The 27,212-nt window shown below is 40.0% G+C and overlaps 1 protein-coding gene across 4 annotated transcripts in view; it reads right to left on the reverse strand.

Annotated features, from left to right (window-relative positions):
• Nucleotides 1-6,737: 6,737 nt before the first annotated feature.
• The window catches only part of Nebl (nebulette), a 351,844-nt gene continuing 331,369 nt past the window's right edge, over nt 6,738-27,212 (reverse strand). For 3 of the 4 annotated variants that reach the window (XM_087590873.1, XM_087590871.1, XM_087590869.1), the window contains 2 exons: nt 13,251-13,357; nt 6,738-11,533 (listed from right to left, as the gene is read on the reverse strand). In XM_087590873.1, the coding sequence (XP_087446999.1) occupies nt 11,357-11,533; nt 13,251-13,357 (284 nt within the window). In that variant the 3' untranslated portion in view covers nt 6,738-11,356. 4 annotated transcript variants of the gene reach the window in all.

Raw genomic sequence — 27,212 nt, forward strand, 5'->3', positions numbered from 1 at the left:
TCCCAGTGTCTAGAGTTATGTTAATGATATGTGACAATAACAAAAAGAAGAAGATGGAAAAGGAGAAAAAGGAGAGGTAGCAGGAGAAGGAAGAGGAGGGGATAGGGGGAGAAGATGGCCTTGCTTTAGCCCTCTCTGTCCTCTTTGTGCTTTGAGTTTCCTATTAATGCCTCACTCATTTAACCATCTCAGATATGAGAGTCAAATTCTCACTGCACCCTCTTCTCCCCAAGAGAATACTTCTGTTCTATTTACTCTTGATTTTAACAGACAACAGTTTTATATGCAGAAACGATGATATTAACTAGCACAATACCCAAGGAGTTTCTGTGATTAAAGGGGACATTCATGAAAATCCAAACAAACCAGGCTATTCAGCATCAGAAAAGGTTTGTTGTGGGAGACCTGGAGATGTGGTCCGCTAAGTAGAAGTGCCTACACTGCAAGCACAAGAATCTGAGGTGATCTCTAACATGCCCCCCAAAATCCAGGTGGGTGTGACAGCAGGCATTTGTAATTCCTGGAGAGACTGAGGCAGGAGGATTCCTGGGGCTTGTTAGGTAGCTAGTTTTACAAAATAGATGAGCTCTACCCAGATTCAGTGAGAGACTACCTCAAAAGACAAGGTGGAGAGTGATTGAGGATGCTTTCCAACGTTAACCCCTGACCTCCACAGGCATACACACATACATGTACCCATTTATATACATACAGAAGCAAAGAATGCACACACACACAAACACACACACACACGCACGCACACACACATTTTCTGGGGGAATAATTTAGCCATAAACATTAAAAATCTATTTTAAAAACTTGTGGTCAAGTGCTTACTGTCTCAGGCAACAAAGTACAACACTGGGAAGTCAGAGGGACAGAAAATGAACTGCCAAACAGTCCATCCCTGGAGGGTTCTGTTGTTCTGTTGGTAAATCTTGCTAAATGACAAGTGAACAGTGTTTTATTAAGAGCCTTAGAATTATAGAGTCATTCTGCCTTGAAAAGCCTTTTAATGATTTAAGGAATTTAGCCTAATCAAACAATGAAAACATTAAAAAAATACCCACTTGAATATTTCACTGTTATTAGTTTTTTATTTTACTTTTAATGTTATGAAGCATACGGTCATAATCAGATTCTTGTAAACAATATTTCAGGGTATAAGTAGGAAAATAAAATGTTCTCTGATAAAGGAGAAAGGATATCTAGGAAGGAGAGAAAAGAAGAACAAAACCTTGCCAAAAACAGCTGGGAAGGATGTGGTTGATGGCAGTTGGCCCCAAATCTACCACATGGATGCAGGTGTGAACATGGCTGATTTTACATAGAGGTTGTGCATAGGTGTTTAAGAAATGTGCATGGAAATTATATCGCAATGAGCTAACATGAAGCTGCTGTGTGGTTTACTCCACAAAATACATAGGTTTCGTCTTCTAGTAGATGAGAGCTTGGTCTGCTCTACTGAACTACTCTTGGGAGAAGAGGGCAAAAACAAGGAAAACTCTCATTCCATGACATGCCCTGGAATCGACTCAGTTTTCCAGCAGGCAGTCCTGTCTAAGCAGAACCACGGTCCTTTCATAACTAATTGTCCAGAAAAAAGGGAAAATCTGAATAAATGTCCTAGCTTCTCTTGCCCTGGCTTGACTTAAAAATAGTCATTTGGGGGTCACAGGCCTGGGTGATGCACCATTAGCTTTACACCAACTCTGCAATAGACAGCAGCCTTCAAGCGTGAGTTATAATAACAGCTGCCTCTATTACTTCACAAAAACATGAATATCCCTTTTGGTAAAACCACTGAACCTACATTTGACCATGCTGAAGACGGGCTGGTGACTAAAATTGATGAAGAGGCTCTGTCTCTCTGTTGTCATGTGGTGTCTGCCCCCACTGCTTCCTCCACCTTTTGGTCAGATTCTACTGAACTCTATACGTAATTATGCTGACATAAAGAGAAACTGACCTGCTGTTCATTTGAGGTCGTATGTATTTCTCTTCCCTCACCCTCATCCCTTTCAGCAGCTGAAATACCTAACACCATCAACTTTTTCGTAGGTCTCAGAATGGACCAGAAGGCCAGGATGTTTTAAGATCATGTTGTCAACAGAAGGCAGAACTCAGCCATTCTTAGGCTACCCTGACTGCCCACTGATGTACAAAGCCAAAGCAAAAATAATAGCACACAAGAAGAAGACACCTTCCATGCTCATGGCCAAGGAAATCACTGAACTTCAGTGCTCATCAGTTAAAAGTTAAAAGGGGGAACTCCCTGGCTTTCTTCCATCAATACTGAATCCTGTAGGCTCCTCCTGACAATTTTGGCTTTGCCTGTGTGCCCATGACACCTGACTGGGTCTTACTTCCACAGCATGAGATATCCCTCTATGCTAAATGTGAAACAGGAAAATATGTCCCAACAGAAAATGAGACCCTGCCCTTCTATGTTCTGGGTGTCTGGACACCATGAAATCTGGCTCTAATTGTCTTCACTAAGATTCACCTGATTAAAGGCCGCTGGCTTCCTGGGATATCGCTCTTTGCTGAACACAACTGTGCCACTGCAGAGAACTTCAAGGGACAAGAAGGTCCTCTGTGGATGAGCAATTATTTTCCTCCCTGCTTTAGGGGAACATCAATGGAACACTGTCAGGGGCGGGGAGGATCTTAGAGGAGTTGAGAGAGGGGAAATCATAATCAAAATACATTGTATGGAAAATTAATGTAACTCAATTTCAAATTCTCTTTTTAAAAGTTAAATGGAACTAGCCATTCCAATGCAAACAGGGACATTTCAAGGTCAGAGCTACTTTTCCATAAATACCAAAGGTGTAGGGACCCATAAATCACTTTTTGTTCCACAGTCTGAAAGCTAACCTTTTTTTCTAAAAGAAAAATGTACACACCAGGAAAGGTGAGTAAATACCAATAGGTGTTCTTAATTAGGTACTAATTAAGGGAATTAAATATGGCCAATCAATTATTTCAGAAGTAAAAACCTATAATATGCAAGTACAATTTCAGGCTTTTAAAGGAGATATCTATCCAAAATTCTTGCTGTAATTTTAAAAGTAGACTATGACCTACCTTAGAGACAGGTGAGAGTCTAAATAAATACCAACAACTTTCTTGCATTGTGAATAAATTTCCCCTGCATTGCCCAGTTAATGTGGCATACCTATCTTATACTGTACATTAGATATAAATGACAGTCCCAGAATCTGTGCATTCTAAAACAAGGCAGAAGTGCATGTTAATTAATGCTTGCACTATAGACGGGTTCAGTCAATACATACTTTCCACAACCATCCAGAGAGAAAACAGAATTACCGGGAATCCTATACAATAACCAGTTACACTAAGACAATGATATATCATGACTGTGAGGCTTCATTTATATAATTAACTCAGCAGCATTCTAAGTTTTTTATGAATAGAAGGCATAATTAGAGTGGTAAAGTATGTGAACACACAAGTTCATACACATCTTCCCACCAAAGATTTAATTTTATTAAATATAAAAACAATGTGCCGTTGTTATTTAAAATTTGAGAGAAGGCTGGTATATTTTTGCTTCTGCGCACCAGTGACTGAATTTTCCCATGTGTCCATTGCTGCAAAGACTACAACTGTCAGCTCTTCACACAGCTCTCAGAGCTCAGGTTAAACAGTCCCTACTTGGATATGTTTCCCAAGCTCTCCCTGATGTCCAAAGCTCACCCTATACAACTCTAAGCAATCGAGTACAGAAATAAGCAGTTAGTTGTCTGGTATCAGTCTGCCACTACCAAGCTGAATGGTTGGAGATAATGTTGCCTTGAATACACTTAACTCTGAAAAAGTAAATGCACAGTGAGTGAATTATAGTTATTAATTCTCCCTTTCATCAAGAGCTGCCACTGAGTAGTTACGGAAGAATGATTTCTTAATAAATGTCTGCAAACAGTTCAACTTCAATCCTCTAGCTGACCCATCATTCAACACTTGGTTGAACATATAGAAATCAGTGATAGTGGCAACACTGTTATGGAGGTAACCAACTACATTAGGAGGGAATACAGGCCTGGTACTGTAACCTTAGTCAAAATTTGATCACTGTAGAGTCATAGACCCTAAGAGGGACCTTGCCACTGCTGTTTAGCTAAATTCATATGGCACCAAACTGTAGTCTAAATTGTTCAAACCAATAGACAAATGCTACTATAATCCTTAATCAGAGAAGTCTCTCTGTGCACTGAATGAAGAAACTCATAGTTGCTTAAGATGCTTAGAAGGTAAGGCCTAAACAGAATCTCTATACAGCCCCATCTAAGTCTCAGAGAATATCTTGGTCCTATAGAAGGGAGAATGAAAAGAATATAAGTGCAGGGAGATATAGAGACATGCTCTCTTCAGCACATGGCATAGCTATTGAAAACATGATTTCACAGAAGTCACAGCTGCCTGCACTGGACCTTATGAAAAGAGAGCCTGTCAATGGCCAATTATGGATAGGGGAGGATCTCAAGGGATCCCAATCCTTTCCTGCTGAATTATTGGCAACTGAGGAATTCTGGGGGAGTCACTAGGGTCAGTTGTATGCCAAGGGCCCAGCCTCCCTGTCTCTGATGGACAGTTCTGAACCTGTGACCACACAAAACATCATCATGGTTAAAATCAAATCAGGACCATGATCTTGGCTAAAATTGGTGGGTCACAAAACAAAACAGAAAGGCATGTCTGTAAGGGAAATGACCAGAGGGAAGGAGGGGGGGATGACTGAAGTAAAAGGGAGATAAGAGGGCTGAGGGTGAGAGTAAATCGAGTGCATCATATGCAGGTATGAAAAGGTCAGAGCAAAACTAATCAATAAAAAAAGGAAAAATCAAAGAACAAAACAAATAAAAAAGAAATTAGCATTCTCTAACTCCCTCAAATCTAATCTTAGTCTATATCTACTAGTAAAGCTAAATTCTTAACAGTTTTCAATAGTATAGCCAGTTAACAACCTTCTCTATTTAAACTTTGACATATTTGGGATACCTAAGCAAATTTCCACCCTTAGCCCTGATGGACAAGGCTCTTCGGCATTCCTCCTGGATCACCTTGACCTAACCAACTGTGGACATGTGGGACCTGAGGAGGTCCCATGAGGGAGGTCACGTGAGACAGAATGTGACAACACACATGAATAAGCAGACATCCTTTGGTTGGCAACTGCCCTGGAGAAAGACAAAAAGTGTGTCTAGTGTGAGTCAAGAATCAGAAAGTAGTCCACTGAAAGATCAACCTCAAAACTAACACGAGGATGCAGGGGCACCCTCTTCTTCTCAAGCAAAGAGAAAAAATAGACAATCAGATTTCACTCACATCTTTATTTCAGTCTACCATTCTCTCCCACGGTCACTATTCCAAGACTAAAGGGAAAACTCCAAAGATCAAAACACCATGACATAAACCCAAGTCAGCACCTGGGCCCTCTGTTCTAGCGCTGACTTTCGCCCTGCGTCCATTCTCCTACTCTCTCCTTTTCATCAAACTTCTACTGCTTACAAATAAAAAAAATATACTAGACAAAGGCCAAAGGCTTTTGCTTAGAACTACAGAAAGAAAAGGCTGGAGCTCACACTTGGATTTGATCCAGTTTTCTGCCATCACAAAACTCTGTGAAAATAATAAAAGTTCTCCTTTCATCTGCCTTCCAGTGTAATATATCTGGATATATTTGTAGAGATTTGCTTTCATAAGCATCCAGTGCCCAACCACACCTCATTTCTTCAATTAATTTCCCAAATTTTAAAATTAGAATAATAAAATTATAAACATAAGACATTTGAAACCTAAATTATTATTATAGGTCAGTTACTCATTTCCTCTGTGGCCCAGATTTCAAAGAGTAAAGTTAAAATCGAAAAAAAAAAAAAAGTCTTGGAGGAAGGGAGGGAGAGTAAGTTCTTCATGTAGATAAATACCTGTGTTGTTTATTTTATAATTTCAAAAATCATGAGTGTGTTTGATTCATAATACCCAAGCTTCCAGATTATGAAGAAAACAGAACATTCAAGATTTGGTAGAAATGTTTACTCTATCAGCAAATGCCATCTGCAAAACTTCTCAAATTGACCTGTTTTAAATGTATCAACGTACAAGAGTTATCAGTTTATACTTTGGAAAGATTATGACAGAGATTTTTTAAAAATCACACAATAAAGCCAAGATCCAATTTATTGAAATGTAGATGAGGGTAAAATTGGAACTACCTTACTTTTCAATTATGAGAAAATCATGAGAAAAGAAGCAATTATGTTCTATGGTACAGAGGCATGAGAAAAGAAGCAATTATGTTCTATGATAGACATTCTTTGATGAAAGATCAGAGTATCAATCTGCGCCCTTTCCCTCCTCCAAGTTGCTTCTGTTGCTCCTTTCATCTTTCAAATTCAAGAAAACTAACACCAGACCAGTGAACACTTCAGTTTTGAAAAAAAGTTAACTACTAGGATGCATTCCAGCAATACTTAGGTATAAAAATCAGAAATACTATGGGGTAAAAAGTATACTATTATTATTTCTTAAAAGTGTATTAGTTTCAGGGAGGAATATATGAGTTCCACAGCTTTTCAAAATAAATCCACTATGCCTTCATAAACCTTTGATGTGACTGGATGTGAGCCACCAAGAGGAATGCCCAGTGCACCCCTATACCCAATGACCTGTGCTCCGAGGAAGCACGTGACAGCAAAGAAGTAGAACCATTGTGTTACATCCTGAATTTATTTAAGCAAACCGAGTGTGTTGATAGGAAATCAATTCATCATAAGGCTTTACAAATACAGATAGAAGACACAGAATGCCAACACCCTGAACAGAGAATATGTGAGAACATAGTTTTATGAAAGCCAGTCAAGATGCCTGTCATTTTCTGCCCGGAATCATTCAAGTAGCTTCAATTGATACCACTCTGATTTACATAAGTGCTAATGATTTCGGTAACCTTGAAGGGATTGTGGGAGACTGCAGTCAGTGCATGGGAGGCCGGGCTTCCTTCGTTATTTCAATACTGTTGTACCTTAGGAGGAGAAATAACGCCTCACCACACCTTTACTGTGACATCAATATAAGATGTGAACTCATTTGCATAGGTTAGTCCTTTGGACATCACAATGTGTCTCTGGTCCACCAAGGCTTAAGATTCACAGTGTAGAGGAAAAAGACATGAGTTAAAGCATTTCTACTAAAATATATTTTAATAGCTGGTGTTAACAACTTGCATAACAAAAGCCAAATTATACTAGTAACCGTATATCATTCTGTGATTCCCTTCCATTGGGGAGAAAAATCATTTAATACTTCTTTCAAGATCATTATGTTCTCAAAGTCAGTACAGTTCTACAACTAAATCACAAGCCACAACTGTGCATACTTTCAAAGCAAACAGAAGCCAAACTGCATCGTTCGAATTTGTGTTTTTATCACAGGTCAAAAGCCAACAGTTCCACAAATATCATGCCTGTTCCACACTTGGTGCTACTTCCAAAATGCTTGGCAATTCATTGTACGGACACGGAGGAAGAATGCTGCGGTGCAGTTTTCTCTCTTTCTTTTAAAGGAAATCATCTTTAACAATCAATAATGACAACAGTGGGTGTGTGCTATGCAACCAGGATACAATACACCAGACACAAGAAGCATGGGGAGCTCTGGAGCTCTGGTAGATATACAGAAGATTGGGAGGGACATTTGCCCAGAGAACCTTCCAGGAATGACCACTGTAGTGGTCTTATACATCCAGGAACAATGACCACAGAAGTTTCACACAACGTCTTGACTTCTTTGGTCATCAGTTATTGACAGCTACTCGCCTGTCAAAAGGTCCTAAGGGTCATGGAATACTTAAGAGAGACTTTCACTTTTAGCATCTTTAAATTCATCTACATAGCTTCCTACTTAACTGAAGCTCTATCATCATGTTGAACCACCCCCAAACAATGCAATGATAACTCGGATTATCAGTGCAACACATCCACGGACAGATTATCAGAAGCAAAGAGTTAAAATATAATCAAGTCATACAGTTTATCTTATGCAGGGAATTCAGCCTCATAATATAACTAATCTAGCTCACTGTAAGTATTTTAAACCCCAAACCTAAACTTAATGCTATATATCTCGACTATATATAAATCCACAAAAAAAAAACCTTTTCAAAAAATTGAGTAAGTCAGCATTTTTCTAATATTATAAACCTTTAGAAGGAAAATACAACCAGCTACCACCTGTAATATCTTTCTGTCAAGGGCATCCCAATTCTCACCATAAAAAATATCAATCATGTATCATAAAATATTGTTATAGAATATGCAGAAGTTTGCTTGCTTGGTTTCCTTTCCAAGACCATAATGATAAACAAGCATAATCAAAAAGGCACCTATCTTGTATCTATCTATATTGTAACTTCAGTATAAACTATATCTACTGTATTATATGAGCTGTATTATTAAAGATCAAACATATTTTCTTTCTCATTTGACTGAAATCATTCCACTGGGAGGTGGATGAACCTGAAAAGTGGGTGTGTCACTTGCTCTCAATTATGGAAAAGGTTTTCCCCTAATTCCTAGAGTGTTACAGAACCCCAGCAGAGAGGATCTGTGACCAAAACCACCTTCATCACCTTCGAGCAAAGGGCCTAGGGGCAAGAGAGAACCTGGACTAATCTCAGCCCTCCCCTTACAAGATGCTTGTGGAAATTGTGCTTAGACATTCCTGGGTGCTGTGTGGGGGTTGAGAGACATGAGAAAATGCGGAACCTCCATGGAGAATGAAAACCAGATCAAACTGGACCGTGCTGCCTATGACATAAAGTCTTCATTTTGTCACAGGTCAGAAAGAGAAAACTTTCTAGAGAACAAGAAATGTTTTTTTTTTCCCCTTAAATCTACTACAAAAGCTTAGAGCAAAAGCGTTGTCGGGTTGCTAAACTTTTCTCAAGAGAAATATGAACCAAATACATTTGTTTTCAGAGCCTTTGAGAAGTGTACCAAGCAGTTTCTTGTGCTTCTGACAAGCTTGGATTCCATCAGCTAGGAAGACGTGTGTGCTCTCTGTGCTTGGCATTTATTCTTCTTTGACTCCAATTTCTAAAGGGCTCATTTTTAAATTCTTCTATTAGCTGTCAACCATCGAGGAGCTACCTTGTGGGGACTAGCAAATGTTAAGCATCATTTCAAAGCCAGCTTCTGTTGAGCCTCCCGTTCACATGCTATTATCAAAATCATACCTGCCTTGCATTTATCTTGACATTTTAAATAGCAACTACTTAAAAAAAAAAGAAATAGTCACAAACACACACACATATTCATGGTCTGCCTGGGGAAGCATAAAAGACGCATAACATAATTGGGCCAGCTTATCACCCTTGTTTTTAGTGTATAGATTTTTGCAAATTATTGCAAGTGAAGTTTATCTTTGTAGGTATGTGTTCAAGACACAAAAGCAGTTAGGAAGGTTAATCATGACTGACTACTTAAATCACATGAAATTGGGTGAGCTATTTATGAGTCTATAAAAAAAAAAACTCAACAGAAAAATCTCCAGTAATTTGCAGAATTTTCCTTTTCAATTTTCTGTCAGTGTCACAGAGATGCAGCTCAGTGTAATAAAACTGCAAATCTGATGAAATGAAACTAACGGTTTCCAAAAGCATGGGCTCCCTTTCCAAAGGTGTCCATGAGTCATCGTTAGGGTTCGGCCTCGTAAACATTTCATTCAAATGCTTTTTCGTTGTGGCTGCCTTGTTTATTGCCTTGAACATACTGTGTGAAGTAAATATTCTCACAGTCCAGTGTCCTCTTACATTTTTGTGACTTGGCTCCCTTCAGTTTCAGAGCCCACATGAATGCCACCCAGCTGCAAGTAAGAGGCACCATGAGAAAAACAGAGTTGTGATAAGTGTCAACATCCAGGTGACCTCAACTGCGGATTCCAGACAAGTTTAAGACACATCTTGAGTCCTGCACACTCACTCAAAACAAGACACTGATTCATTTCTTAGTGGACGATTTGTTGGATCCCCTTCCCCACCCCACCCCACCACCCCAAAAAAATCACTGATGACTTTTTTATCTAATCCTGAAGGTGACTTAGAAAACAAAAACAGGGGTGGGGAAAGGGAACATATGTTTAAGAACACATATGGTGGCTAGATTTCCGCCCCAGCATCTGAAGACTGATTGACACATTATAAGACCAGATTGTCTAATTGTGGAGCAAACTTCCGCTGTTTTGTTTCAGTTTTCAGCCACTTTATAGAGCATGTTCTCTTACATAGGATGCTGTTCAATTCACTCCACTTTTAAATCAACGGTGGCATTAAGTGAGTGAAAGCTATCCAGTAAATACACAAAACTCCTATTGACTAGAGTATATATGTAGTTCCTAAGGCATGAGTCTTTCGAAACTAGAGTGTAATACAGCAAGAAAGCCTCAAGCAACTTTTCAAAATGTTTTCCAATGAGCGGGCAACTAGAAAGAGGGGCAGGGAGAGACCGGCCATACAGTTGACTTTCATAACAAGGATGGGCAAGGAGCCGCCATGTTACAGAAGCTCAAGCCCACGAGACATGCAACAGGATAGAGGCTACTGGGGAAATGCTACAGATGACACTGGACTTTGCCCTTTGCAGAGAAGCTGGGAAGTCACCTGGTCCTGACATTCTGGGGACCTGAGCAGATGCTCTGCTCCACAGAAGGCAATTGGAGACAGGCTACACCATGGAACACGTGAGAAGTAACTAGTTCCTGCTCAGCCTAGGGAAAGGGTAAGCTCCCTGCCGGCTCCCTAAGGCTACAGTCAATGTGATTTTAACCAGACTCGTTCTACCACTGTTTCCATTTATTATATTAGGCGACTCTTGCTTGAATTAAAAATTACCCAATGATTTAAAGGCTGAACAGTTTTTGAATTATTGGCTGTGTTGCTGGACTATGAGAATTAGCTTGTGGATGGTTCCAAGTGACAGCTAAGAAGTTTCATACATTTGTTACATTTAAGGGACAATCGACATCTCTATTAAAGTCTACAAAAATACATTTCCCAGAAGGGTTGAGTAGCCAATCAAATGAAATCACAAACACAATTAGCAGCACCAGGTCTCCAGACCTAATGGTTTTGTTTACAGGAATTACTATGGCTGCTGCCATTTCCAGCCTGAAAGTCAATTCCTTTCTCCTGGTACCTGTGTGTCTAATTGTCAAAGTAAGGATACATTGTTGTAAAATAATTGCCAAGTTATTTGAAAAGTGTCATCTATCTCTTTAAAAAGGTTGAGTTTGGAATACATCAGAATAAAGCTCAAAGGGCAAGGAGAAAGAATTAATTCACAAACTCAATGTAATTCGCTGGGAGCATGCCCGTTCTCCCGGTTCTCTGCACGGTGCCATACATCCAGCCGTCATCAATGGGCTGCACGTTGACGATGTAGTCACCATCTCGGAAGGAGACCTCATCTTCGTCCTGGGCACTGTAATCGTACATGGCTCGGTAGGTCCTCTGAGAAAGAGAGAAGTGATTGCACATTGTATTCCAAAGTAGTAAAAGCTACAAATCTGGACCCCAACCAACCACCACACACTGATGAGTACGAGTGTTTGCACGTGCTGCTAGCTTTGGGCAGCTGTAAACCAGGTGTACCACCTAATTCTATAAATTTTAATTTTGTCCATCTAGAAAAACGTATTTAAGGTCAAAGCAAAGATCCAGAAAAATATGACAGTGGCTTAACTTTAAAAGACAATAATAAAAGACAATAAATAAAACAGTGTGCCTCTCTAAAAATAGACTTCATAGGAGTAACACCAGGATCGCATACAAAGCTCCCAGAAGCCTTAGATGACATAGATTTTCTTCTTTTCCCCACATTCTTAAGGAGATTAACCCTCCCCTTCCCCCATTAACAGTAGGCCTTTAGTGGTTCTCTGCCAATGGCTTCCTCTTACACAGAAAGTAAACTTACCCTATTTAAATGCTAGGAATTTTTGTTCCCCCTTAAAATATATTTAAAAAAATCATTTACTTCCTTAAACATTACACATTTCAGATCACAGGGCCATAAATTCCCTATATAAACATTCGACTTGGAGGTACATGTAAAGGAAATTCTATTTTAGTGAAAATTTTTAAATCATGTTTTAATATTTGTTTTAGTTCAAGGCTAAGAGTTTCTCTAAAATTAATAATCAGTAAATCTCAAAGCCAAGAATATTCATAGATGAAGGAGACCGAGGAAAGTGGCTGGCACACAGTGGACCTGCAAGCGATTGTCCTCCTTACAGAATAGTCGCCTGCATCTAAGCATTGAAGCAATTTCAGCATGAGACACCAAGAATGACCACAAAGCAAGCCTCCCCTCTGAACTTTGAACTTGACGGTGAGTATTTCAAGACTTATAAGAGGGAGGCGTGAAGGATACAGTCTCAGGATGAACCCTAAACATTCTGGGCAAACGTTCTTTACTCAGAACATTGAAACTTTTGTTAGCCCTCGTTCATTAGACTACTGCGACCATTAGGATGAATGTATTAACTCTTTTAACACGAGCATCATATACTTGTACCTTCTTAGGCTTGGATGAAGACGGTAATTGGATCTTTCCCAATTATGAGGAAACAATTAGGAAGCTGTGGTGGTTTAAATAAGAAATATTCTCCATAGCTAAGGTATTTGAATATTTGATCTCTAACTGTGACAAGGTTAGGGGGTGTGGTCTTGCTAGAGAAAGTATGTCATCTCGGATTGACTCTGGGAGAATATATCTTTGCCCTAGTTCTACTCTAGCCTCTCTGCTTTATGCTTGCAATTGAGATATGATCTCTTAGCCTTCTGTTTCGGCCTCTATGCCTCTTTGTCCTGATAGGCTCTTATACACCTTGAACAAACCCCAGATAAACTTTTCTGTCTATAACGTGCTTTTGGTCATGGTGTTTTATCACAATAACATAAAAGTAACTAAAAGGGATCTCATGACTGGCAGATGTCTTGCTTGTTTTGTTGTTTGAGGTGATGCTTACTAATGTCATTTTTCTCATCGTTTTACCTCTGTAATAGTTTTGCTTCCATTGAATGGACTATATAAATAGTAATACCATGTCATTGTTGGGTTCTTTTTTCCCAATGTTGGGAGGTGAGCTAAGAACCTTACATTCCACACAAGCACTCTCCCACAGAGCTAAACTTGCAGGCTGCAGGAATGTTTGAAATCGGCACTTACTAGATTTGCTGAATGCTGCATTGACCTCACGGACGACACGCTGGTCTGGTGCATGTACCCGTAGCCTTGGGAGTGGCTCTGCTGGTAAGCTCCAGGAAGGACGGGTGCTGCACAGGGACACACAGAGACAACCCAGGTTAACCTTCAAATACTCTGCCAAAGCCTAAGCGAAGCACTACTGGTAAAATAAACTGTCTTCAGTGTGAGACCCGAGTGGCAACAGAACAGGCAGTCTCTACATTCATCCAAATCTTAGTATTTAAGAATGTTAGTTTAAAAATCATTTTATCATGCAGTTAACTGTTTCTTTAAAGAACATTTTTATTAATTCTTTTAAAATTGCATACAATTTACTTTTATTATATTCACACATACCTTCCCCCAAATCCTCCCTCCCAACTTTGAGCTTTCTTCTGTTTCTGTTGTTTGTTTCTTTGTTTGTTTTAACCCTCACGTCCAATTTGTGCTGCCCCATCATGCTTGAGAGTGTGACGTACTTACCAGGAATCACAACGTTAAAAAAAACATGTTAGTCAATTTTGTTCGTAATATTTCTGTTACTCTATTGAAGATGCTATGGTAAAAATGAAATAAATGAAACAAGAAAACTTATCACAGCCTTAACAAAAATTGGTTAAAAATGCTTATTTGGCCATTATGTCCATTAGACATTTAAAAAGCAATAAAAGAAAGTGAGTACATAAAGGAATTTAATTAGACCGCCCAATCCATGACAAAGCACCAGTGTTCTCCCAAGGGCTGTTGATGTAATAGATACATGAAGTACATATTCAGAGACATGCAGCTTAACACAACTGGTCATCCCAACATGCTTAGCCATACTCGATGCTTCTTCAGCACTTCATACAGCCAATAAATACTCTTTAAAGAAACCTGTATTTAGAACATATAAAACCCTTTAATTTTGATAGAAATCAAGGTTGAATATGTTTATTGACTTTTGAACTTTACTGAGAATTGAGAAAGCAGACCACCTGAAAAGTGGGGTAGAATGCTTAAGCCTATGGTTATACTGTCCCCTCCAATGCTAAAGGAACATCATGGAAGAGGGCCAGAAAGAATGTAAGACCAGGGCTGGTCGATGTGTAATGTTTTCTTAGGGTGCTTAGCCTCATTTGGTATGTCTATAACAGAACCCTACACCTAAGGCTCAGGCAACCTCAGAAGAGGGGCAGAACCATTTTGAGAGCCAAAAGACCAGGACATGTATTGCTATGTGGTATCTTCTAGATGTGCTAGAAAACCTGGCCTATGATAATTCTAGTTCACATGCCAATACATGTAGGGAAATTTCACAGGGCCCCACCCCAATGAAGACCTATAGGCCAGCAATGGCTATTAAGAGAAGGAGATCAGCCTTCTTCAGAGACAGGCCCTCTGATAAGTTATATAACCCTGTGGTCATCTCTAAACACATATACATACGAGCAAAACAAATGGGTTCAATGCGCACACGTACGTGTGTGTGTGTGTGTGTGTGTGTGTGTGTGTGTAACAATAACAATTACAGAAGAGTCATAAATTTGAGAAAGAGTGCTGCTGGGGGCTAGGCCAATCCAAGGCCCCTTTCTTAGAGGCCCAGATGAAAGGACAAAGCAACGCTAGTTCTGTGTCCTTGCCCAGGAGCAGACTTGGCAAGCTGTGATCTGGGGCTAGGGCTAAGGCCAGAAGGAATTAAGAGTTTTGGCTCCTGGGAAACTGACCCTTCCCTGCTATCCCAATGGAGGGCTGTTGCTATCAGTCCCAAGGCTGCAGTGTGGTTGCTGGATGACATACTTGAGATATCCTGTGTCCCCTTTGTATACCATTGCTTGATTAGTTTCCTGCTGGCTCCATCCCATTGTGGGATAGCTTTGTGTTGACTCTGGCCCATTTCCTCCTGCATCAGTCATATAAGATGCTGTACTTCTTATCAAACTTCCTGATAGGAGTCATCTGCTCATGTAGACCTCTTGAGTCTGGCTTTCTGTCTTACTTTCTCCTCCTGTGCCCTCCCCTTCAGTATCTCACAGTTCAGAACCCTTATTCTTACAGATTTGAGTCACAGTGCAGAAGGGACATAAGAGTGTTAGAGGGGGAATAAGGGAGAGGTTGAAATGATATACCTACAGTAGTCACAAATGCATTTTCCAAAACAAACATTTAAATGATAGAAGATGTCCTCTGAACATGATATAGCCATTATACCCAGGAACTCACTGTACCTACTGTAACCTGCATAAAACCTGAATAAGATTTGGCCAGTCAGAAAACACAGATATGAGGCGCTCGTGAGGCTGTATCTCTCCCAGAGAGATTATTGGCAGCTAATGGTTGTTTAAGGAAGTAGGGCCCATTTTCCCCAGTGAATATAACATTAATAAGTCACCCATGCTCCAATAAAGAACCCTTACTCATGCAGCAACCATAACTAAACTATACATATACATACATATACACACATACTTATATACATATACTCACACATACACATACTATAATATAGGAAAGAGACTTGGGAAGAAAAAAAAGGTTTCCATGGAAGAGACAAGAGAGGAGAGGCTGATGAGTGTTACAAACAAACGAACTTCATTATAAACACATATGAAACTATCAAAGAATAAAATAAAAATAATTTTAAAAAGTTTCATAGGTATCATTCTCCTAGGTTAAAATACATGAAAATAGCATTCACTGGGTTTTTACCATCTTCAACACTAATTAGAGCAACAGAAGACATAGTTTCTGAGCTAGACATGGTGGTGCATGCTATGACTATCACTCAGAAGTCTGGGGCAGGAGGATAAGTTTAAGACCAAGATCATCTGCATAGATTGTTTCAGGAATGCTTGAGTTACAAAGCAAGATTTTGAATCAACAAAACAAAACAAACAAGATATTCTTTCTTTCTTGATGAACTCTGATTTCCAGATCAATCACCTGACAAAAATGAAATTAAATAAATAAATAACCACAAGCCCACAAACGCAAGGCATGTGCTTGCGTGTCAATCTCTCCACCTTCAGTATATTTAAAGCATTTGTAAGCAAAGTAGCTCTGCGTGAAGACATTCAGTAGCATGGCCTTCATTCTGTTTTGTATAATGTTCATAAATTCATTAGAAAAGATGGACAACATATATGCTGATTAAACCCATAATATTTTGCCCTTGTAGTTTAATCAGGTTGAGTATATGCCTATAATAGGTTTATTTGTTCAGGTCAATCTTTATGATAAAAGAAATGAGCAGATATAATTCTTGGGTATAGTGAATGTAATAATTTATAAATGGCAAATGCATTCTAATGGTGCATGAAATCAATACTTTAAAGAAATTTAATGATTGGCAGATTAAAAAACTGTAATATGTTCTCCATAATATTTGTTTGAGTAGGGAATTATTTTTAATAGTTCATAAGTGAATTTCTAATATTATATTGTTACAAACTGCAACCTAGTGTCCAGATATGGCATCACACAAATTACCAAGATCTTTCCTTGGATTAGAATTGCTATAAAGTTAACTAAACTATGATTAAATATCAAATCCTTGCAGAAAACAGTCCTGATTAAGATTATCAACTCAATTTACATATTTAATATGAAGGTCTGTCAGGAATACTATTAACCTCTACCGATAAGGAAAAAATAATGGAATCACCATAAATATGCAGGCTCCTCCCCTTGCTAAGTAAGGGGCTTTCTTGCAGGGAGCAGAGGGAACTGGAACACTTGCCTCTTCAACTCTGATGAGCCAATACTCATCAGAAAATCTGTGGCTCACTGTCTTGCCTGCCACGGAGTATAAGTCTCTATAGTTATTAACCATAATTATGACTGTCTGCTAAGTTCTAGGCAGGCCAGGCCTAGAGAATTGACATTTTCTCTCTTGGAGCCATCATGGCCCTGGGCAGCAAGCCCCTCAGTCAATTAGAGACATGGTTCTGGGTACATATGTAGGGCATGTCCAATTAAATACACAAATTAATGATGTGGACTAAAAAGCCCCAAACTTGTTTTTCACCATTTAGACTGGTAACTTCTTAATTATTATTTGAGCCTCTGAAGATTATTTAAACACTTTTGCTCATTGACCTGAAAGAAAAAAAAGCTATATGCAAACCGACTGTTACACTGTTACAGAGCTGCCCTTCGGAGGGAATCGGCAGGTACCGTTAATACAGTCAGTTTAGTCCTGAGCATGTGTGGGTTGGTAAGCAGGGACAAGACTCAGGAAGAGCCGCTGAGGGGTAAGTGTGCTCCGCCCAGCCCTGTGGTTTCCCCACCGCACCTACACTGACTATTCTTATTTCCAGGAATCCCTCAGTAGTGTCTGTGTGGTCATAAAGCTTTGTTATCTGTTGCCTAGTGCACCAAAGAGTTTAGAAGTTCTACAAGGACTCTGGAAAATGTCACTGAAAGACCAGGGGAATCAACTAAGTAAAAATAAATGACAATTTTTCAAAAGAAACATTAGTATTCATTCTGTATTGCTCCTATACTACATGAACGCTTTTCATGAAACTTATGAAAACAAACAAAAGAAATTAAAGAGCTAGCTTTAAAAAACTTGGGTTAATAACTTAATGTAAGACATAATAACAATATAAGCTAACATTCCAAGGTGGTTAGGCAAAGTCTCACAGGGTCCCATCTCTAAATGAGATCTACTGCTATTAAAGGCTGTTAAGAGAGGGAGACTCAGGCTCCTTCAGGGACGAGTGCCCCTGATAATGTATTCAAAGAGAATGGTCAGCTCTAAGCACAGATACATGTGAGCAACACTAACGAGACTCAGAAGGGTGTGTGTGTGTGTGTGTGTGTGTGTGTGGGTGTGTGTGTGTGTGTGTGTGGTGTGTGTGTGTGTGTGGTGTGTGTGTCTGTGATGTGTGTGTGTGGTGTGTGTGTCTGTGATGTGTGTGTGTGGTGTGTGTGGGGGGGTGTATGTGTGTGTGGTGTGTGTGGGGTGTGTGTGTGTGTGTGTGTGTGTACTAAATGGACTCAGAAGGGTGTGGGTGTGTGAGCATGTGCATGTATACATATATATGTTAAAAAAAGAGCCCATGAAGTTAAAAGGGAGAGGGGATGTATAAGAAGAATTGGGGGGGAAGAAAGTGTGGGATAGAAACAATGTAAATACAATATTCATGTATAAATTTTTCAAAAGAAACTAAATAAATTAAAATAAATAATAAATAGATTAAAATTAATTAAATTAAAAAAGGAATTCTGTGAAAGATACTTACTGTTTGTGTAAGATTCCTTGAATGGACTCACTACTACAAAAGCAAGACAGCAGGCTAACTGCAAGATATCAGGCTAACTGCAAGACAGCAGGCTAACTGCGAGAAGCATGGACAATTTATAAAAGCAGAGGACAACACGGAGGCCTTTTATGCAGCCAGTGTAATGTGAGTTCATGAGCCTGAGTACACATGGGTGGTCATCATGGTGCAGTACTCAAGAAGACTTAGTTTCAGGGATTCTCATAACATCAACACCACCAACAACCAAAGCTTTTGGTTTAAAGCTTTCACTTTCTTAAGGCAGCAACAAAACACATGAAAGTGAATCAACTTTATTTCACATTGGCAAGATACATTGATCAGAGACCTGGAAGCTAACACTCAATTTCGAACATAATGCAATATTTATAAAATATCTCTTCTTCTGTATCATGAAGCCCTTCCTCACACCACTGTCCTCAATACTTTCTAAATAAATGTTATTTTTTTTTAATTTTTGGATTTACTCATGGTTATATATATGGTGTCAATTGAGAACATAATTCAAGTTTTTGTTCTCCCTCAGAGGTTCACTATTTTGTAAAACTGGAGCAAAGAGCAAACTGTCCTTCAGAAACTGTCCAAACTGTCCAAGTTGAGGACCCAACAGAATGAAATTAATCTCATTATTCCCCAACACTTCAGATTTATCAACTCATGCATGTTGAAGAAGTTAATGAGATTGTGTTTTGTGTTTGGGTTTTAGAACAAGAAATCTCCATATTGATAATAAAAGAGCATTTCTAAGAAGAAAAAGAAATGAAGGTTCTGCTGTTTATTTGAAAGTGGAGATTAATGACTTAAGATCCCTTTTGTTCAGGAACTCAGTGACTGAGACATTGGAACAGATGGTTTAAAAATTAATAAAATAAAAACGTAACACCACCACCTCACTCCAAAAGAGTCCCACGATGTGGCCCTTTTGTTCAAATAGTTTTAATTTATTAAATTGATTTATTTTGGAGTGCATGCAATGACGTGCTTGTGGAAGTCAGAGGACAACTTGTAGAAAACTGTTTTCTCTTTCCAATATGTGGAAAGAGACCTGCAAGCCTGGGTCTGCTTCTCCTTGGGGTGTACAGGCACTGATGCTCACGAGGCCTGACTGGAAAGAAAGAAGCTTAGCCAGGTCCCCTGGAGCTTATGCAGAACCTTGATCACTGGCTAGTGCCTGGAGAAACAGCCTTCTCCAAGAACTGTTTTCAGTGAAACAGTTCTCCTTTATTGGAGGTGAATAAGGGCTATATAACCTTGAGGAACGAGTACGGTTTTCAGAGTGAGTGTATATCATTGGCTAGTGCCAAGGTGCTGGGAACGCTTCATTTGCATGAAGAATTCTAGGTGCTTACTAAGCATGCCATTATAGGGAGAGAGGAAGTTAAACCTGTAATTTGGCCACCAGGTTACATCAAGGGTGGCACAGGTGGGGGTTTACAGGCTAGGTGCACCCCAACATGCAGGCCCAGAGAAGGGAGAAAAATGGTCCTACTCCTGCCGATCTCTGGATGAGATTTTTGGGGCTTGGACATGTCTCAACCTCACTCACACTTGTTCTGGACTGGCTCCCCAAGTCACAAGGCTCTGTAGCTCCACAGGGACCCAGAAGTTAGTCAGGTCATCAGGCTCAGTGGCAAGCGCCTTTACCCACGGAGCCATCTCGCCAGCTCTCAAACAGCTTTTAAACCTATCTTTTATTTTTGAGTTTCACTTCAGAATCTCAAGGCCTCATGACACCTGGGTCTCCATAAACCACAAGTAGAACCTAAATCTACAAAGTTTGTGCTAGATTCAACAGCAACGTGGTATTTCATAACCTGAGGGAGCACTTTGCATTATGAGAACTCGTTACTTGTTCTGAAGAAGGCAGGAACACAGTAGATGACACATGGGTTTAAGTTTGCTTGTTCTTGATGACGAGCTCTCATCAGACAACTACTTAAGAAACAGACTTGTCACCTAATAAACCAGGAATTGATAGACCTTAATTTAAAAGAGAGAGAGAGAGAGAGAGAGAGAGAGAGAGAGAGAGAGATCGTTTAGAATTTAGTTGAACAGCGAAGTTTTCAAGGCATACCCAATCATCATTGTGGTAGACAATCAATGTTCAAATTTGGAAATCAGGTGTAGATATGCAGTCAGGAATGAGGCCACTGCAGTCACCTGACCTTTAACAATCTGCCATCTTCTTCATTATACCTGCTAGGGCTAAAAATCCACATACAAACTAAACAACCACAAGCTTTGGTGACTATCATCTAAGTCCAAAGCCAAATCTGTACACTCCAAATCTGAGTGTCATAAAACAAAAATAACCACAGAGGGCATGACAAGATGGTGAGGTCGGCTTCTGAATAATGACTTTGAATAAGCAGAGCCATTTTGGACTCTGACAAGGAAAGATAGGGAGTGGAGAGTAAAATGGAGGAGGGGGAAGAAGAAAAGGGAGAAGGAGATAGTGGAAAGGGGACAGAGGGAGGGGGGGACGTAAGGAGAGAGAAGACACTTTGTTTCTCATTCTGATTTCAGTCTCATCCTATTTTCCTCAGAGAAACTATTCATCTCATGTGTACTTCTCATGGGATAGGCTGTACACACTGATTAAATATAATGCTGTGCTGATCTACTGATTGGGTTTTACATTACAAGAAAACAACAACTCATTTTTTCCCTATCAATTAATTTTACAACAGAAATTGTTTTGTATCAGTGATCAGTTCTTCAAAGATTCCTAGAAAAGACTGACTTCACCAAGTGTGAGGACACCAGTGATAGCAGCACTTGGGAGAGCGAGGCAGGAGGAGCCCCAGTTACAGGTCAGCATGAGCTACATGGTCAAACGCTATCTTAAAGTTCAAAAGGTATAAAACACCGTGACTGAAATAAACAAACTTTTCAAATTCAGTTTAGAAATAACACCCCCGTCCAGTTGGGAAATAACCACTGAGAACCTATAGTTGAAGTCATTGTCTTCATAAAATTCTAGTGAGAAAGAAATTAGATTGAAGAGGATTAGCCTGGGGTCATGAAATTGAAATATGGCTGAAAATAGAAATAGGTTTATTTTAAAATAAAGGGGAATATTTCTAGATCAGAAGTTTTCTTTTGAAAAATATTCTTTATATCTGAAACCTACAAATCTACAAGTAAAATGATTATCACAAAGAGAGATTAACAACACATCTTTCATCTCACATATTCTGTGTCAAAAACTGCTGAAGCCCACTTGTGTGACGGGATCTAATGGCTAGCTCACGGTGTATATTAGCTGTGTTGCTCTTGTTTCTCTGCTACTTTGCATTCCCTGGCCATTACCAATTTTCTTTTTTTCTGCCTTCCCTAATTACCACAGTGACCACTGCTCTCTTCCCTCTTTGTATGTGTTGGATCTCTTCTTAACTAACAATGCAAACACAAGTGAGATTGTGTGATATTTTTTCAGTGTCTGCTTATTTTGCTTAGTAGAGTAGACTGTCTAATTTTTAAGTTATGCTCATGATTAGAAGACAAGAACCCTGAAACAGGGGGCAGGATATCACCTACAAATTTAAAAACTCCTCAATTGATAACAAAAGGCTTGGCAACCTCTAGTCACCATTCACATTAAAAGATATGTGGAAATACAGCTAAGTGGACACATCTCTTACTTGCATACATGTGTAGCTTGTTATTATTATGCGCCTGAGTTTGATACTTCTGCTCCAAGTCTAATGGGAATGTATTAATAACACTGTCCTGGGAAACTTATGTCCATCCAGAAGGTCTTACTGCCCTCAGCTTTCTGTCCATCTTCCTTCACTACCTACTTCCCATTCCTGAGGCTAGCTAACATACCCTCATTGCCCTTCACTGTTCATGACCTCACAATAAACCAGAGTCCATCAGAGAATTCTGATGGGCTTTGCTATTTTTTGAGTCCCTATGGAGAACAGATACCATGAGCGAAATAAACCGCTGAGTTCAGGAGTCGTTATATGACAGCAGAGTGTCAATGCAGGAATAATTTACTGGTTTCTTGGTTGTAGAAGCTGACTCAAAATTTGCAATAATTATGACCTCCAATGTTATGATCCATCTTAATATTTTTAAATTATTAATAGTAGTATTATTTTCAAATTCAAATAAGCTTAATTAGAGAGCAATAAAATAAAAACCGACATCCAGTTTCATTGATTTAACACTTGTAGCAAAACTGCTTCTTTATATTCCAGATTAAATTTTAATTTGAACCTATTTATATATCTAGTGATATTTATTGGTAATGTATACCCCAGGTGACAGTCCCATGACAGAGATCAAACAAATAATATAAATAGTATGCAGACAAAACTTTATCTTCTGATGGAGTTTGGATTCTGGAAGAAGCGATATGCAAATTTGCTAACAAGATGTCAACATGTAGAGCTAGAAAAATGGCTCAGTCCTTAAGAGACCTGGCCATTCTTCCAGAGGACCCAGAATCGATTCCCAGAACAAACATGGCGGTTCTAGTAACTGCAGTCTAAGCATATCCAGTTCTCTCTTCTTGCCCTTCCTTTCCTGGCCTCCATGGGTACCAGGCATGCAAGTAGTATGCAGACACACACACAGGCAAAACCATGCATATACATAAAATTAAATTTAAAAATGTAAATGTAAGGAAGAGTTATGGAGTATGTGTGGGATATTTGACCAACAAAGTCTTTCTGATTAGTTAACATTTAATCAGAAGCCTGAGTGATAAATAAGCCCACAATCACTAGAGGAGAGAGTGTTCTAGACAAGCAGGCCAGTAATAGGAAAGGCAAGAGGCAGGAATATACCAGGCAGGCTGAAATTGCCCGGAAGACTGCCTGGTCAGAGGAAAGAGGCTAATGAAGAGGAAATCAGAACCACGGGCCAGATGCAGTGTGTGCCTTATGGTTCAGACTCACTTTTAGTCTGAGTGAGATCAGGAGCCTTTGAAGTATTTGGAGAAAAACATATACTGAGATCAAATACAGCTTTTGAAAGGTGTTTCTGATAGTGAGGTAAGGCCAGGGTAGAGCAAGACGGCTAAGACTGGAATGAGAAAACACAGGAGCTTGGTTCTATAAGCACAGTTCATCTGGCTGGTGATTCTCATAGTAAAGTAATAAATAGTACCTCATCTGGGCTAGCGTCCAAGGACTGGGGCTGCATGCTGTTAGACCCCATCTCTGCCAAAGTGACTCTGCCCTGCTCTTTACTGTACTTGGTCATCTGCTATACCCACAAAGGCCCTGGGAACAAGAAGTATCAAACACGGTCCCCAAGGTACTCTAATGTTTTCGGTCTCCAAATTTTTTTACTTGGTCAGGTTTTTCTGTTTTCTTTTAGTTTTTTTGGTCTTTTTGTTTTGTTTTGAGACAGTTTTGGTGGTGGTGGTGGTGTGTGTGTGTGTGTGTAGGCCTGGTGTCCTGGAACTCCCTCGGTAGACCGGGCTGGTAGCAAACTTGGAGATCTGCCTGCCTCAATCTCCCAAGTGCTGGAATTAAAGGTGAGTGCCACCACCACCCAGCTCCTCGGTCAGGTCTAATCAGAGGCAATGACCCACCACAATGTCTTCCAGAGCACAACGTATCTGATTCACCATCCAGAATATGGTGAGTTCATTGAAGACGGTAACTTGTATCTTTTATTTTTATGTTCCAGTATCTCACCCATATGGCATATGCTGCAAAATAGCAGCAATAAATAGTCACCATAACAACGGACTTAATTGGTATAGTGCTTTGTTGGCACCTGTGGACAAGTGGGTGAGCATTTCAGAAAATACTGAAACTTCTTTGACAGTGCAGTCTCCTCTGAAAAACACGTAAGTGGTACTGGATATGCAGCTTGGCCAGGCTGGGTTAAGCTCCACAGAATTCTGACATTGGCTTTGAGTCAGAAAAGGGAGAGAGGACTGGAGGAAAGTTCACAAGGTTGGAAAGCTGAAATGTCTGTTTTGAAAAGTGCACCTGCTTTTCATTCTCCATCACAACCCTACAGCCTTTGATACTCCACAGAAGAAACAGAAACACGGAAAATACCTGAAGCCAAACGGAGCACACGTTCCAAAGGAGGGCGGGAAAGGATATCTATGATTGCAAACACGCTAAAAAGCCTCCCAGCAGCAGAGGACTGCAAGTGAAGGAAGGCCAAGGAAACACAAAGTGGTACTGGGAAATAGATACTCCATGCAGACAAGAGAAAAAACAGACCGAAGATCAAAGGAGACCTCAGCGAAATGAACAGAGGCCATGAGGAACGTGTCCACCACACCACATGTGTGTCAGGCAAAGAGCGGGCAGAGCACGAGATGGTAAGGCAAGAGAGATGATTTCAGCTATTCAATAATCAAAATAAAACTGGATGGAGTTTAAATAAAATCCTCTGTTACTGAATCAAAACACAGTAAAGACATTCAAAGAAAACCCTCTGGTAACTTAATCCATTGAAGAGCAACCTGGTGAGTAAAGCAAGCTCCAGATAATCACATAAGAGAAGGAAAATATTCAACAACCAAAGCAAGATGGGCAACCGGTGTGAGAGACATGGAGCCCAGGCAGCGAGAAAACTGAAGGAGAAATCTTCTAGGTTAATGCACACAAAAGCTGAACGCTGCATGGCTCTTTAAGGAAACAAGAAAACTATCTCACCCTTTGTCCTAATGATCAGCACTTCCTCTCCTGTGAGCCTAGCCACCTAATTCCTAAAGCTGAACAGATGGCTCTCAGAACATAAACACATTGTCATAGGGATGAGGAAAAGAGAGGAGAGGAGTTAGCTGAAATTTATGGCACTCAGCTAAGGAAGCATAAAATATCTAAGAACACACCCGTGCCTACAATCCTGTCTGTCAAGCACAGGAAATTGGAACCAGTAAGTGTCAAGACCCCCAACCCCAGTGTCCTGATACACAGCACGGCTTGGCCACACATGTCCCCTCTACAGAAGATGACTGAATTATATAAGAGGACAATTTTCTAGGATACAACACTTAATCACATAAAAATACCCACACTCCTAACTGTAAAGGAATCAAGAAAATCTTCAAGGAAGAAAAAAAAAGAGAACACTTCTTGAAATACACAAGACCATTTTCCATTTTCTCTGGTGCTCTCGCAAGTGTTAGGAAATGCATTTCAATTTCCAGTGATGGAATTTAAACAAAGGCACATGATTGACTGATCCTGCTAAAGACACTAATTATTTCCACCAAACACTTGTCAGCGCCTTACAGTTCTGTCTTCCACTCAATCAGCCCCTCCTCACCAGAGTCCAGTCCGGCATGCATTTCAAAGGGATCCTGTATTTCAAAGCCTCCAAGAAGCCATGGATACTATCTTTTCCCTCCTCAAGACGGGATAGGAGGAGTGACATCCCCTGGAAATGTTTCTCCCTCAGGGTGTTTTCAGCTTTGCTTCAATGTCATCAAAACATCAAGACATTGAAACCAAGGTGTAAACGTTTCCCTCAAGGCCTTCTACAAGAGAAGTTTATTTCACAAAGATATTTTTATCACGTTCATGCACGCGTGAGAGTGCATGGACCCGGAGGTCAATGCCAGGTGTCATCTTAGGTAGCTTTCGACTTCATTTATTGAAGCAAAGTCTCTCACTGAATCAGGAGTTTATCAATTAGCCAGATTGGTTGCCCAGGAAGCCCACTGGATCCTAAGACTCTGCTTCCTACCACTGAGTTTCTGGGCAGCATCACACCTGGATTTTTACATGGGTGCTGGGAATCTGAGCTCAGATTCTCACACTTCACACTTAGGTAGCAAGAACTTCACCCACTGAAAAATCCCCCGGGCCCCGCAGCTCTTGTTTTCTGGTGCTGTTTTAGGTTATGGAAGCTTTAGAAAGCAGGGCCTCAATGGAGAAAGGTGGTCACTGGAGGAAGCAGCTCTTGAGAGTTATAATGGAACCCTGCTTGTGGTCCAAGCTCTCTGCTTTCCGGTTAGCCAAGATGTGAGGAGTCTTAGTCACAAGCTTCTGCAACCAAGAATACCACCATGCCCATCCTACCATGATGGACTGGATACTCTCATAAGCCCTGGGCTAAAACCAACCCTGCCTCCCCTGTATCTTTCTGTCAGCTATCAGGTATTTTCTCACAACAGTGAGATGAGTAGCAACAGGAGAGACTTTGCATGGTACAGCTGAGAAACCTTTCTAATGACTTCAACACAGAGAAGGGATAAAGAACCAAAGTACAGATTATTCCAAAAAGGCTCTGGAACCTAAAAAGCTGTAGCTATCTCCTAGCAGGTCGCAAGCTCATGAAGCACAGATTCACAGGGGATAGGATACTGTGATGACCAGCACTAGGTTTTAAGTTTAAATTACTATGATTAAGAGATCTAGGAAACAAATATGCTTCTGACCTGTAAGCCCCACTTGTCCACACAGATAATTCCTGGAATGCTGGGGTCTGTAGCTTGTGTAAGATAACAAGCCATGTAGTTTTGCTTCTGTAAAGGTTGATTACCCTAGCTGCAAGAATGTGTGCTTGATCACATGGAGAAAGGAAGTACATAAGAAGCAGGAGGTATGATGGTCTCTGATGGCAGGAAGGCAGGAAGTGCACAGCTCTGTGAATTTTTCCTTTATTATAACCCGCTGACTAATGTAATATAGGGTCATATTCTGAGTATGAGTCTTGAGCACAAACCTGGCCAGTATCCATGATCCCA

The sequence above is a fragment of the Rattus norvegicus genome, chromosome 17 (assembly GCF_021556685.1).
Source record: "Rattus norvegicus strain SHRSP/BbbUtx chromosome 17, alternate assembly SHRSP_T2T, whole genome shotgun sequence".
In the NCBI taxonomy this organism is placed as follows: Eukaryota; Metazoa; Chordata; class Mammalia; order Rodentia; family Muridae; genus Rattus; species Rattus norvegicus.